General features: G+C 40.4%; 1 protein-coding gene across 2 annotated transcripts in view; it reads right to left on the bottom strand.

Moving 5' to 3' along the window:
- Positions 1-14,729, bottom strand: part of DNAH5 (dynein axonemal heavy chain 5) — a gene marked incomplete at both ends in the record, with an annotated part of 215,917 nt that overhangs the window by 46,893 nt on the left and 154,295 nt on the right. For both annotated transcript variants that reach the window (XM_080804575.1, XM_080804576.1), the window contains 5 exons: positions 3,166-3,345; positions 8,854-9,057; positions 12,736-12,912; positions 13,181-13,295; positions 14,437-14,668. In XM_080804575.1, the coding sequence (XP_080660701.1) occupies positions 3,166-3,345; positions 8,854-9,057; positions 12,736-12,912; positions 13,181-13,295; positions 14,437-14,668 (908 nt within the window). The remainder of the gene's footprint in view (positions 1-3,165; positions 3,346-8,853; positions 9,058-12,735; positions 12,913-13,180; positions 13,296-14,436; positions 14,669-14,729) is intronic.

Here is a 14,729-nt window from a genome sequence, read left to right as displayed (position 1 = left end):
TTTTTCTGTCAAGTGCCAGATAATAAACAGTTTAGATGTCTTGGGCCGAGGGGCAAAATTGAGGCTATTACTCAGGCACTTACTTAAAAACCATTTAAAAATGTAAAAATTCTTCTTATTTCACAAGCTGTACACATAGAGGTTGTGAGCTAGATTTGGCCTGCGGGCCGGAGTTTGCCAGTGCTTAGATCAGAGCATTGTGGTAATAAAAGCACATAGGTACTTTACAGAACATTGTAAGATTATTGTAGAAAAAGAAAAAAATGAATATTGAGAACCATCTGCCTAGTAAGACTCATCACTATTGATGAGGATGTTAAAACTAGATAAAAAATGGAACCTAATTATTCACTGAATGTAAAATATAGATTTTCTCAGCCGTGGTGATCTTGATGTCATTCTTGTAGTCTTCCTATATTGCTTGCCATCCATAAAAGAATTGGTACCTTGAGCTGTGACTAATTAAAAATATTTATTTTTAAGGAAGCTCCTAAATTTGACTCAAAAGCCATATTCAAAAGCAATATTAGCAAAAGAGGAGATACAGAAATCAGTTCTTGCTTACAGGAATTTAGATGCTTTAAACAATTTTTTGGAATCAAATTTTTCCTTTTTAAGTCTCTAAGATGTTAAAATTGACTTTCATGGGGGATAATCCACTATTAGGGCCACGTTCTCTCTGGGGTGTTTCAGAAGAAAAGATTATCTTGAAAAAAAATTTTTGAAATAAATTATTTTCCTGTCTGAAAAGCTCAGGATCCCAAATTTTGGAAGAATAACTCTTTAAGGGAAAGCCCAAGTTCTATGACTTACTAGGACCAATGACAGGCAAAAGCGTAGCTTAACAACTACACTTTAAAGAGGATCTAACTCTTGGGACATTTTCTTCTCTGGTCTGCTGTAAACCACACCTGTGGCTGTGGCGTAAACATAAAAGCAAGGTAACAATGCCCAACAACTCCCTAAAGCAACACACTAATGTCAAACCATCACAGCTCCAGAGATTTTGAATATTTTCTAGAATTTTCCTCAGAAAAAAATAAATTGAGAAAATTTTTCATGAAGCTCTCAAAAGTTGCCAACCAAAAGGCATAGAATCCTTCAAGTCTAGCGGCTCGCCTTGGGAGCTGTGGGCCTCCATGCAGATAGCTTACATTCTGTAAGATTCGGTTTATCCATGACGATGCTGAAGATCTACCTCCTACAATGTGTGTGAGAGGATTAAATAAGATAATGCATGTAAACACCCACCGCTGGTGTTTGGCATAGAGCAAGATTCCAATAAATAACAGATGTTGTTGTCCGAGTTGAGTATTTAAGGCTCTATTGTTATAAACATCCTGTTTCTGTGAATGGATATTTACTGGTTTTCATGGTTTTCAAGGAGAAATCTCATTATAATCAACTGGAACGGAGTCTAAATTGCTATTAGTTGGTGTTTAAGTTCATTCTCTACTAGACGTCACTTGGTCCATTGACAGGGGTGTTCTCCAGACAAAGGAGAAGAGCCCCTCAGGGTCCTCGTCACTGCTTAGTGTTGAGGAGGTTCCAGCTGGAGTGGAAGGAGTGTCCTTAATTTGTCTTCACTCAGAAGCAGGGAAGCCCCTCTGGGAACACGCAAAATCAGAGGCGTTGGTCAGGGTTGTTGCATACATTAGCAGAGTTGCCCAGCGATAACCCGCACTCCCTCCATCTTTGCCTTCTCCGAAGCAGTGACTGTGTAGGCTCTAACTGCACTTCTGTTCATGACAGAACATTCAGAAGGACCTGATACACTCAAGGCTCCCAGGGCCTGGGAGCTCATAAGACATTAGGAGGTCACTTCCGGGACTAACTTCTCAGAAAGAGAAACAGAGGTGCTAGGAGCAGATAAAACATTCCCCCTTCTGACGGTGTTCCCTTCACTTCCTACCACAGGATCAAGGGTGTCCTAGGACCAGGTGGAGGCCAAAATGTCATAGAATAGGGAAGGGGATTTCCTTGTTCTTATGTAAACCTTGTTCAGAATGGCCATTATTTAGTATCGATTTTGGCTCATTTTATTTAGAATAGTTATAGTGACATAAAAGCTGTCCATCATGAATTCAACAGTAATTCCCTTAAAAACACTGTATGTTCACTCACTGAAAAAGTTTACGAAGGAGGTCCTGCATGTTTCATTTGATAAAGCTGTTCCAATTCAGCCAGTATCAGAAGGCCCATTTTGGAGCTATGCTGGAGTCTCCAATGGTCCCAAAATTCATAATGTTGACAGCATGACATCAATCATTGGTTCTGAAATTCCCTAAACCAAATGAGTCTTTGGTCTTTAAGTTGCTTTAAGACCGCAAGGGGCTTTAGCCACTGAATAAATGACCCTGGTATGGAAATAGAAAACGAAATGGGACTTGCAAGTCGATCCCTATCTTCTTTCCACTCTAAATTATTTGTATCATGATTATTAAGTTCCTCACATAGTTTACAAGCATTAGTGGATTTCAGTTGATGCTTGAGAGAGATCGGACTCCTACAAAAGCAAAATAATCAAACAGGCCACACGTGCGCTCCTTGAGACATCGGTATTCCATTTTCAAAGCAAGTATTTGCCTCTCTGTCCGCTGAAGATGGTCACTGATGGCAGGGGGCAGGGCACGGGTGTGCATATGAAGCCTAGAAATGCAATTACTCAAAGGGAAACAGGCCTACTCTCCAATTACATTAAAGAACAGATGACATTCAATTTCCTTCCTGAGGGGGAAAAGAGAAGAGTGGGAGTACTGTGTCATACCTTACAACCAAGACCAGCCACCAGCTGTGTGCTGATCTGCCTCAGTCATAAGATTCCCTGGCAGGAGATCTGGGATGTTATCGGGGGATTCTATGCTATCGTTTTCTATGTCTTTTTTCCAAGTTGACACTGTGGAGGGAGAATATCCAGCAGCCCACAGTGGACTTGGCATCCTTGTTGAGAGTCCATGCTTAAAGGCTGCACAACTCAGACTGGAGTGGTTATTACGGAGAAGAGAAACAGACTGTGCTCGGCCTTTCTGTCACTGGCTCTCCCCATGGACTTGAATGCAACCACACCAGAGGCCAAAGGCTCCTGTGCTACATGGAAAGACAAGACCAGCTGACCTCAAGGGCTCTCACAGGCACGTAACATGTGGTTCTACGTAGGAGGCTCACCTTCAGAGGCAAGACTTCTCTGTTGATAGAAAAGAAGGAAGCCATGGCTTTGGTCCAGGAACAGAGACCAGCTACGTTCCCACACACACGCTTAGCAGTTTCAATGTTGTAGTCTGTCATTTCAAAGTAAGGATTCAGAAATTCTATCACTTCTTCATTGATCGTGTCTTTGGGGAATTGCTATGAAAGAAAAGAGTAAAATTAAGTCAAAATACTTGTTTCCATGAAGTCGTACTCCCATGATGCTTATAATGCAACTGCAATTATTGAACAACCAAGAAGGGATGAATGACATCATATTCTGTTGATATCTCAAGATATGGGGCCGAAGTCCTGAGAGTGAAAACAAGAGCGAGCAGTGACAGCGAAGAAATCAGGGCAAACTTCAGCTTCTGTGAACAAGAGATACCAAGCCCCAGTAAATGTTCTGGGATCCAGGGAAAGAGTAAATTATTTAGGTGATGAATACTAATATGGTTACTAAAATTTCCAAAGCAATAACATTTTCATGTCATTAATCCTAAATAGGTGAATTGTAAGCCCATAAAATCAATAATGGAAAACAAATACAGTCAGATATACTCAGCCTAAGGATAAAATCTATTTAGCATTTAGCAGCAACTAAATGCTTAATACATTCAAAGAGAGATTCTATTAAACTCATCTGAATTACAAAGTAACAACCTGGACATTAGGTCTTGAGGGCAATGAATTAATTTTTAATCATAAAATTATCCAGAATGTGGGAGAACTGGTATCTTCTGAAGGGATAAAACTGAAAAACAGTAGCAGAAGTGGATTACGAATGCTTTCTTACGTCAAGAGACAACTGCCCAACCAATGAACCTGGACCTTTCTCAAGAGGTATTTGTGCCTCTCAAAGAAGATGACTGGATCTTCTCCAAGTAGAGAGGAAGGCAGTGCCTACATAAAAGCTTTCACAGAACATCCATGAAGTAGGGTGCAACCCACACTCTCATTCAGACATCTTCCTCTACAAGTTTCTTTGATGACACTTGAGAGATAGTGAAGCCAAAAGAAGAGCCAGAAGAATATTTGGGAGCCATGGAAGGCAGTGGTGATGGCAAATGGCAAGGGAGCTTCCAAGACCAGGGGCCCTGCCACCAGGTACATAGCCCAGGAGCCTCGAGTCACCTGCCAGGATCCTCTGTGCAGTCCAATTCCATTGTCACATTTTTCTGTGAAAGCTTCTTAAGTCTCCTCTGTCACCTAGCTCCCTCAGTCAGAGTTCATCGCAACCTTCCCTCCATACAAACAGCGTGTTATTCCTTCTTGGTGCTACTGACATCCCAGAGCCCCATATTTTAATTATCTGGGGCAGGCCTGCAAGGCCACCAGTTCGTAAGCTGCTCACCACCGCGGCTGCTGGAAGGTACCACACAAGACGGCCCAGCCACACAGCACTTGGGCAACATGGCATTGAAAATTGAGTGAAAGGCAGTGCTAAGGTCATTGCTTGGGAAATAGAAGTGACTTTGGTATTCACAGGTAGCTATGGCAAGATCCAAGTATGGAAGATAAAACAATAACACTTCTAGAAGAAAACACAGAACCATTCATTCTTCCTTAGAGGCAAAGATTTCCCCAACACAACACAGAAAGCACGACTAAGGAAAACAGTGAAAAACCAGATTATGCTAAACTTAAGAATGTCTGTGAACCAAAGGACATCTTTAACAACTAAGGGAGAAAGTGCAACAAGGTATTTGCAAGTTACTCATGTTTTATAGAAAGTAATTCTACCCATTAATAAAAAATTTAAGTGGACAAGAGACCTAAACAGGCACTTAACGAAAGAATTCCCAAAAGGCTCAGGAACTGATAAGAGATTCTCAACGTCATTACTCCCCAGGGAAATGCAAACTAAATGCACAACAATAAGACATTATTACAAGCCCGTCAGAATAGAGAAAAACAAAAAAACAGTTAAGATGTAGAACAACTTAGAATAGCCTAAAATCAACAAGTCAGGAAACAACAGATGTTGGCGAGGTGTGGAGAAAGGGGAACCCTCTTACACTATTGGTAGGAATGCAAACCAGTATATCCACTCTGGAAAACAGTATGGAGGTTCCTCAAAAAGCTAAAAATAGAGCTACCCTATGACCCAGCAATTGCATGACTAGGTATTTATCTGAAGAATACAAACATAGTGATTCAAAGGGGCACCTGCACCCCAATGTTTATAGCCCCAGTGTCTACAATAGCCAAACTATGGAAAGAGCCCAGATGTCCACTGACAGATTAGTGGATAAAGAAGATGTGGTATGTATATACACAATGGAATATTACTCAACCATCGAAAAGAACGAAATCTTGGGGTAGCTGGGTGGCTCAGTCGGTGAGTGTCTGCCTTCAGCTCATGTCACCAGGGGCCTGGGATCAAGCCCCACATGAGGCTTCCTGATCAGTGGAGAGTCTGCTTCTCCCTTTCTCTCTCCCTCTGCCTCTCCCCTGTTTGTGCTTGCTCTCTCTCAAATAAATAAAATTTTTTAAAAAAAATTTTTTTAAAGAGTGAAATCTTACCATTTGAAATGATATGGGTAGAACTAGAAGGTATTATGCTAAGCAATCAGAGAAAGACAAAAATCATATGATTTCACTTATATGTGGAATATAAGAAATAAAACACCTGAACATAGGGAAAGGGAAGGAAAAATAAAATAAGATGAAAACGGAGAAGGAGATAGACCATAAGAGAGTCTTAACTCTAGGAAACAACTGATGGTTGCTGAAGGGGGCGAGGGCTGGGAGAACTGGGTGACGGACATTAAGGAGGGCACGTGATGTGATGAGGACTGGTGTTAGGTGAAACTGATGAAGCATTGACTTCTACCCCTGAAACTAATAATATACTATATGTTAACTAAATAGAATTTAACAAAAAAAAATTTTTTTTAAAGGCATAGAACAACTTAAACTCTGCTCACAGATGTGTAAACTGACACAGCTACTTTTGAAAATTCTTTGGCACTATCTATGAAGCTGCTTAAACGTATACAAATGGTAGCTACACTGTGGCGAGCATACCACAATGTACAGAGTTGTCCAATCAGTATTTCGTACACCTGAAATTCATGTTAACATTGTGTGTCGACGATACTTCAATCAAAAAAAATTTATAGGATTAAAGAATGTATAAGCTAAGATCCAGAAATTCCATTCCTGAGTACAAAGCCAACTGAAATGCAGATACACCCACTGAATGACCTACAGGTCAATATTCATAGTAGCTTTATTTATAATAGCCCCAAACCAGTACCAACCCAGAAATGCATCAACAGTACAATGGACAAATAAACTAAAACATATGATAGCATTTCACACTGTGCTGGTTCATACAAACTCATGAGGAACCATTCCTAAATTCTCAGGAATTTTATAAACTGCATGTTAAATAGAACAGTTATTAAAAATATATATACTTACACTTAAACAAATTTCATTTAATATAAAATGCATTTTCAAATGCATAGTCAAAGTAATCACCGTCTATCATTTTACTGCATTTTACTCCCTCTGTTTTCAGGTCATTTATATCTATCGTACCTATAATGGGGGTACATTGCTACTATTCTACTATGTACCTCTCCCCAGCTCTCCATTCAACAAGATCATTTTGGTAGCTTGAAATTGGCCATTGTGGGCATATTTACACCATGGAAATTAGCAAACACTACAAATCAGACTTTTTACTCTTTTTTTTTCTTTTTCCTCCCCCGAGAAACAGTTGTTTTAAATAATTACCACATACTACCACTTCAGATACTGAACAGCCATACAGCAATGAAAAAAGAATGAAATACTATCCTTGAAAAATAAGAATGAATCTCAAAGACTTGTTGAATAAAAGGGATCAAAACAAAATAGGTCACATGACATGATTTCATATCTATAAATTTCAAAATGAACAAAATTAATTATCAGGATAAAGATCAGAATAATGGTTATCTTAGGGGAAGTTATTGACTGGTTTGGGACAGAAGAGATATTTCTGGGGCCTGGAAATACAAATCTTGATTTCAGGGCTCATTAACAGGTATAAACATATGTAAATATTTATTAATCCATATACTTAAAATATGTACATTTTATCATATGTAAATTCTACATTAAAATTAAAAATGTACAAATTACCCCAAAAAAATCACTATTGAGACTTGCAACATATAAATATGCATACATTTGTATTCATATGCATATAATATATGCACATATACATTGCTTTCTCAATATGATTTTTTTTTTAAGATTTTATTTACTTGCGAGAGAGAGAGGATGAGAGAGGAAGAGAGCATGAGAGGAGAGAGGTCAGCGGGAGAAGCAGACTCCCTGCAGAGCAGGGAGCCCGATGTGGGACTCTATCCCGGGACTCTAGGATCATGACCGAGCTGAAGTCAGTCACTTAACCAACTGAGCCACCCAGGCACCCCTTAATATGATTTTTTAAACTTTTATTGAAATATATCACTGATGATGCTTTAATATGCCTAAAATATGTCAGACAAGGCTCTACTGCTTGTTTTTAAAGCTTTAAAGTCTTGGTTTTGAAAGAGAAAATTCTATTCTGCAAAAATACTTAAGTATGTGTTCAGTATATGTATGTAGAATATTATTCAGGCTTGAAAAAGAAGGAAATCCTGCCATTTGCGGAGGACATTATGCAAAACAAAGTAATCAAGACACAGAGAGACAAATCCTACAATGTCTCACTTATATATAGAATCTAAAATAGTCAGACTCCTAGAGAGGAGTAGAATGGTGGTTGCCAATGGTGAGGGAAGGGGAAATGGGAAGATGTTGGTCAAGGGGTTAGAAAGTATCAAGTTACAAGAAGAGTAAGTCCTGGAGACCTCACGCATGGCAATATGAATACAGTTAACAACATCGTATAATCCAAATTTTCTAAGTGTTCTCACCACGAAATAAGAAAATGGCGACCGTGAGGTCATGGAAACCTCAGCTGGCAATGATTTCACAATATATACAAATCTCTAAATAACAAGTTGTACACCTTTATATAGAGAATTTTTTCTTTTTCTTTTTTCTTTTTTTTTTTTTTTTTTTTGAGAGAGAGAGCGCATGAGTGAGCAGGGGTGGTGAGGGAGGGGCAGAGGAAGAAGGAGAGAGAATCCCAAGCAGGCTCCACAGCCCTCAGATCATGACCTGAGCCGAAATCAGGAGTCCAACACTTAACCAACTGAGCCACCCAGGAAATCCTGCCATTCAGAAAACTTTTATACATGTTATATATATCTATATTCTCTGTCAAACTCTTTAAGAGAATTTTGGAGGTAGCCAATCACTAATGCCAACCCAGCGGCTGTACCAAAGTTAAGGACTGGGGATTAGCAGTGTGGAGGGCAGAGGTGGCTAAGAGACACACAGGTGAACCTTGTGTATGTAAGTTTGGAAACTTTGTTGTATATATTTGTAAAATAAGTTACTAGATCACTATAGTAAACTTTTATATGTCATTATACTTCAAGAAAGATAGCAAAAAACTGAGTAAGTAAAAATATGTTAATATTTTTAGTAAAAGTAAAAAAAAAAAAAAAAGTAAAAATCTGTAAAATTTTTTCTGAAATTTGTTCTACTAAAAGACTCAGACACTCTAATGAAGTCTCAGTCCCCTCTCACTCAGCCCATCGTTACTGAACTACCAACCTGCAAGTTCTGTAAGAAGTTTCCTGCAGTCATGAGTTTTAAAGATTCCTGCCACGACGGAATTGTACAGCTTTTTTCCAGGTCAATTTTCACTGCATTGACTTTCCTTTGAAACAGGAGCAGCACACAGTCCATGATCCTCATGATGAGGTGAGGGGGTCGGCCCAACGTGCGGACAGTGGCGATGTCTGAAGGCTTGATGGTCTGCGGGACGACAGGAGGTCACCATGCCACCTCAGATAAGACAGTGTGGACCAACTTTTCATCTTTAAATGCTACTTGGGCGGAGGAAAGCAAGCATTTTTTGAGTTAGATGCCAAGTCATAAGGCTTAAATGCATAGTTAAACCCCAAGAAATGCCATGTCCCCAAAAGTTCAAACTCTTACAATTCAACTGGCAGCAAGAGGAGAGACAGCGAGGGAAATGTCAGTGAGCAGCTAAGGAGCTGTGACTTCCCTAAAATTATACAGACCACTTTGTGTCAGAAAAAAATGAGTATAATCTGAAAGAAAAAGAATACTCAGCACTTAAGGAGCTATGAGGAATCCTCAACCAGGAAAACTCGAGGCTGGTGCAGTGCTTTTTACTCATTAGTTATGTAGGTCAAGAATCTGCCTCGCTCTTTAGCAACCCAGACTTGTCACGGTGGACTAACCCTCGCAGGTAGCCCCGGGGCTGACAGATTGAATAATTAGAGGTTTCTGAGCTGGGAAATGACCTTTAACTTACGGAACTGAAGCAATACGAGTTTCACTAAGTCAGAAAAGTCCTGTCCCATTTCTAGTATGGAGATTCTAAAAGAGTAAATTATTTAATAGTCACATGGAATGATTGTGATTATTAATAACTGCGCTATCTCTTAGCCTCTTTATGGAATAAGTATTGGAAAAATATGAACTATGAGAATCTGATATAGTCTTATTTCTAGAATGAATAGTGTACACTCATTCCTTCCAGATCTTATTTGAGTGTGCCTACCCCCCCCCATCAAATGAAGGTGACCAATGACCTTCTTATCAAAGCTACTAATCTTTTCTCTGAGGATTAAGAAAAAAAATGAAGACGAAAACCACTGAACTTGTTAATTAGAAATGTAACTACTTTGAAAATGTTTGTTTCAGGCTCAGTCTTTGTGAACACAAGACGACTGGAAGTGGAGGAGAATTTGTGTTCAAGAGCTGGCAATGGCAGATAGATATTGATAGGAGATGTGTGCCTAGAAAAGAAAGGAGAGAGATACAGCAGCCAGCGGAGAAAGTAGGGTCGAATAAATGTTGTATAAGCTGTAAGAGCTGGACATGCTTATTTTACTTTAGCTTTAAAAGGGAGCATTCTCAAACAGAATTGGGCTCAATTATGTTGGATGCCCAGATAAAAGGAGCTGGAACAAAAGGCATATCTAAAGTCCAACCTATTTCAGCTAAGTATTGGACTCTGCTTTTACTCTGCAGGCAAAGCAATATGACTGCCACAGAATTTCCTAGATATCCTTGCAATATAATAGTTATTTAACATCTGGAGGTATTTTTGTATGATTGCATGGAGTCAGATTAGCTTTGAGATAGGATGAGAAACAATCTTTGCTATTACCTTATTTGTTGTACAGATTTATGTGACCTGATGCCAAAAAGTTACTTTGACTGGGTCTGGAACTTCTTAGAATATGTCAGTAGTACCATATTTTAAGATTTCAAAAGCTCACAAAGAAGCAATAAAATGGAGGCAGAACCCATAAAGGAAATCTCTCCAGTACACCTCATCATGTCACCCCTGTTTCCACCCATTTCAGCATTGAAAATTAATTATATACTGCAGAATATCTTAGTGGTTGAGAACATGAAATTAGGAGGATAAAGGAACATATTTTATAATATCAAAAGGATGACAAGTTTTTTAAATCCTGGGAAAATGTATACCTTTAAGCATGATCTAAGCAGCCATATGCTCTGTTTCTATAATGCCATTAGGTATGGAAATTTCTTTACACTATCAATATATTCTCTCTGTTGATCAGAGACTCTCTCTCAGTCTAAAGCCAAGATGCCCCAAAAAGGGGAGTGGATGGGGATCAGGATCTTGAAGAGATATCTGCACTCCCATGTTCACTGCAGGATTATTTATAATAACCAAGACCTAGAAGCAAGCTAAGGATCATTGGTGGGTGAGTGGATAAAAAAATGTGAGACACATATATATGCACAGTATGTGTGTGCGTGTGTATGTGCACGTGCGTGTGTGTGAGTGCCTGTGTACAATGGAATATTATTCAGTCTTTAAAAAAAAGAAAGAAAGAAAGAAAAGAAAAGAAAGTCCTGCCATTTGAGACAAGGATAGACCTAGGGCCATTTTGCCAAGTAAGTTAAACTAAATACAGAAAAACAAATACTGTATGATCCCATTTGTATGGAATATAAAACAGTCAAGATTCATAGAAGCAGAGAGCAGAATGGCAGTGGTCAGGGCCTAGTGGGAAGACGAAAAGGGAAGCTGATGGTCAAAGGGTACAGATTCTCAGTTATTCAAAATGAAAAATTTCTGGATATCTACTACAGAGCACAGTGCCTAGGGTTCATACTGTATTATATATTTCAAATCTGTCAAGCGAGTAGATTTTAGATATTAATGCTAAATGTCTTTAGCACATAAAATAATAGCAACATTAAAGAGAGCAGGGGGAAACTTTGGGAAGTAGTGGACATGTCAGTGGATTTGAAGGTGGGGATGTTTTCACAGGTACACACTTATTCCCAAACTCCCCGAGGTGTATACACTATACGTGTCCAGCTTTTTACACACCAATCATATGTTGATAAATTGGTCTCAAAAATGGGGCAGGGGGAGATGAGGCAGGCACCAACCTGAGAGACTGCAGACCCCCCAGAGCTCCGGGGGTCAAGAAGCCCAGTTTAGCCAGCGCGAGGACAGAGGATCAATAAGTGAAGAGGTACCCGGTAAGAGTAGTGTGGAAAGTTGGAGAGATACAGGAGAGGGTTATCTTCATTGTCTCAAAAGAGTAGAAATTCATGTTTGTCTATTGCTCAGGAAACTTAAAGACTCAACGTGGGTCAAAAAGACTGAGAAGTGTTTCAGGCAGTGAGATCAGGAAGGGGTTAAAAAGATTGCATTATCAAGTAATGAGGGATGCACAGTTGAGGTTCTAGAACCTGAATTAGCAGTGGACAGATCAGCAGGCTTCACGTCTCCAGCTGTCTCCTGGAACCAATAACAGAGAGCCACAGAGGATTAAGACTGAAGTAAAAGCAATCTTAAATTGAGTCCCAAGAAATCTTACATTGAGTCTTCAACCCTCAACCAGCCCCTTAAGGTGTGGCCCATTTCACCAAACTCATCATATTTTCTCAGGATCCAACCTTCTCTAATTTCCCCATTTCTGTTCCTGCTGCACAACTGCGCTGAATAATTGTCAGAGGCCGTTCAAAACCCGCCATTCACGAGTTCCCCTGCATCCGCAGTTCTGCATTTGGATAATTCACAGATAAATTCAGGACACACTGCATCTCACAGACCTGCTCCAGTGTCCTCAATGAATGAGGAGGGAAACGTTATCTTAGAAATTTCACGGGATGTTCCCGATGTCACATGGCTTGTTGTTGACAGAGTGGAAGCGAGAACCCGGGACTCCTGACCATCAACGTAGGACAACATAGCCCAGCATTCATGAGTGAAGAAAATGAGACGGGAAGTAGCAAGCGAAAAGTCTCTAAAGGGCTAATAACACCTCCCTGCAGAAAACACTCCTTGGAATGGTTTCAGTGGGTCTGAAGCCGTTGAGCATTTCCTTGCTGTTGCGCATCTTTTCTTTGTCCTCGTCCCTCGTCCCAGGCACTACACGTGACATCTGCCACGTGGCACAGACTTACCTGCAAGGCTGCTTCTGCTTCTTCTAAAGCTGGTTTCGCCGCTTCCAGTTTCTCTTCGGCAACGGCCTTATCTTTAGAGATGCCGTCCACGATGGCCTGGGCTTTGTCCTTCACCTTCTGCACCTCAGCCTTGACCTTTTCGGCAGCCTGCGCCTTCATTGTCACGTCTTTTAAGACCTAATTCAATATAAAACAAAACAAAACAAAAAAGTCTTGTCAAACATACCTCGTCAAGCCGAAAATGTACATTTTCCCTTGATCTGTTGATTTTGCCCACTTCTAGGAAATTTCATGGAAAATGAAGAGTACTGTGTTCTGCTGGAAATAATGTATCCTTTCGTGGATACAATGTAGTGAAGATGTGTACATCGTTAATATTTACTACCAGGAATATAAACCTGGTAATACACCTTGCAGTATGGTCCAAGCAGCAGGGCCCACACACCGTGTCAGCTTTCGCATTGGCCACTTGGAGCTCCTTTTCTTTCACTTCCAGTTCTTTGCTCAGGGCTGCAACAGACTCTGAGGCTTCTTTTAGCTTTTCCAATCCAGTATTCATTCTAGGATTAAACATCCAAGCAAGCCATGTTAAAATGTGTGATATTTGGCCACATTTTCCAAGCACTGATCCATTAATATGGAGAGTAATGGTCATATTTGAAGAATAAGTATATGCACAAACAACAAATCCCAGAGGGCTTGACAAAAAGAATAGGCACCCAGGGTTGATGCTGGACTGAGCCCATGTGTATGTTTTTTCACAGACCGCGTGTGGGAGCATGAACTCATTACAACCCTGCAGAACGTAAAGACTGGGTCCAGAAGCTGTATCATGAAGGATATATGCTTAATGAAGTTTAATTAAATGGCAATAGATTTCAAATGCTTGAAGCCCTATCACAGAAGAAGGAAAATAAATAATTTATATATATATTTTTTAAAAGACAAATTAAATTAAAAGAAGAAAGATTTGGGATCAAGGAAGAAACCAATCTGAAGTCATTGGAACAAGCCTGTGAAGGGACCGCTCACTGTCTGGACCTGAGATAACGGTCCCTCAAAGACCAGAGCTCTCAGAGTCAGCCAGTCCAATCTCCCACCTGGGGTGCCTTATGGAGCAGCTCTGGCTGGTCCTGGCCATACACAGAAGAAGCTAGAAGTGTTCAGAAAAAAGCAGGCAGACCAGTGAAACCTAGAACAGGCTTCAGTGAAGTAGGGTATTCAGTGTGGTGAATATGCAGTGGACGTCAGCATCAGCCAGACTCTCCTATCCTAGACACCAGAAAGGACGGGAAGAGAAGGATGAGAGGAGGGAGGCAGGAAGCATCGCTACCATATGTCACTCGGTGTTATAAAAAATGGTAGGCCACATAAACACCGGGCAAGCATAAAGCTCCTAGCAATCATGGAATAATCCTTTGAATAGGCCTGAGGAGCAGATGTCTCGGCCTCAGCACAATTGGCATTTGGGGCTGGCCGATTCTTTGCTGTGGAGGGCTGTCCCGTGTACCATAGGATGTTTAGCAATATCCCTGACCTCCCCTCATTTGACGCCAGTAGCACCCCTTCCCAGCCCCTATCGCCTAAGCTGTAACAAACACAAATGCTTCTAGTCATTGCAAAATGCTCACTAGGAGCAAATGTGCCCCCCGTCGAGAGGCACTGTTGTAAAATCACCTTGTATCTGACCTTCACACTTACCTATTGGCCAGAGTCTGCACTTCCACGTGCTTTTCTCTGTATGTGCACTTATATCCCTGAATAAAGGAGAGGTACGACTTGGGAGTCACGTGAGTAGAGCGTCGGAATCTCTGGAAATAGTCAACACACTTCTCAGCTACCCCATCCTGGAAGGAGCCCATGCACTGGACCACTTCCTTCTTGGTTTCCGAACCGCAGTCAATGTCATAGGAGGACAGGAAGTGTTCGGACACTAGAAAGAATAACAATGGCAGCGTGTGAAATATGAACGTGAATCACCATTTTAAAAGTTA

The sequence above is a fragment of the Martes martes genome (genome assembly GCF_963455335.1).
Source record: "Martes martes genome assembly, chromosome: 5".
Taxonomy (NCBI): Eukaryota; Metazoa; Chordata; class Mammalia; order Carnivora; family Mustelidae; genus Martes; species Martes martes.
Note: the sequence above shows the minus strand (reverse complement) of the source record. Positions and strands in the feature narration are given on the sequence as shown.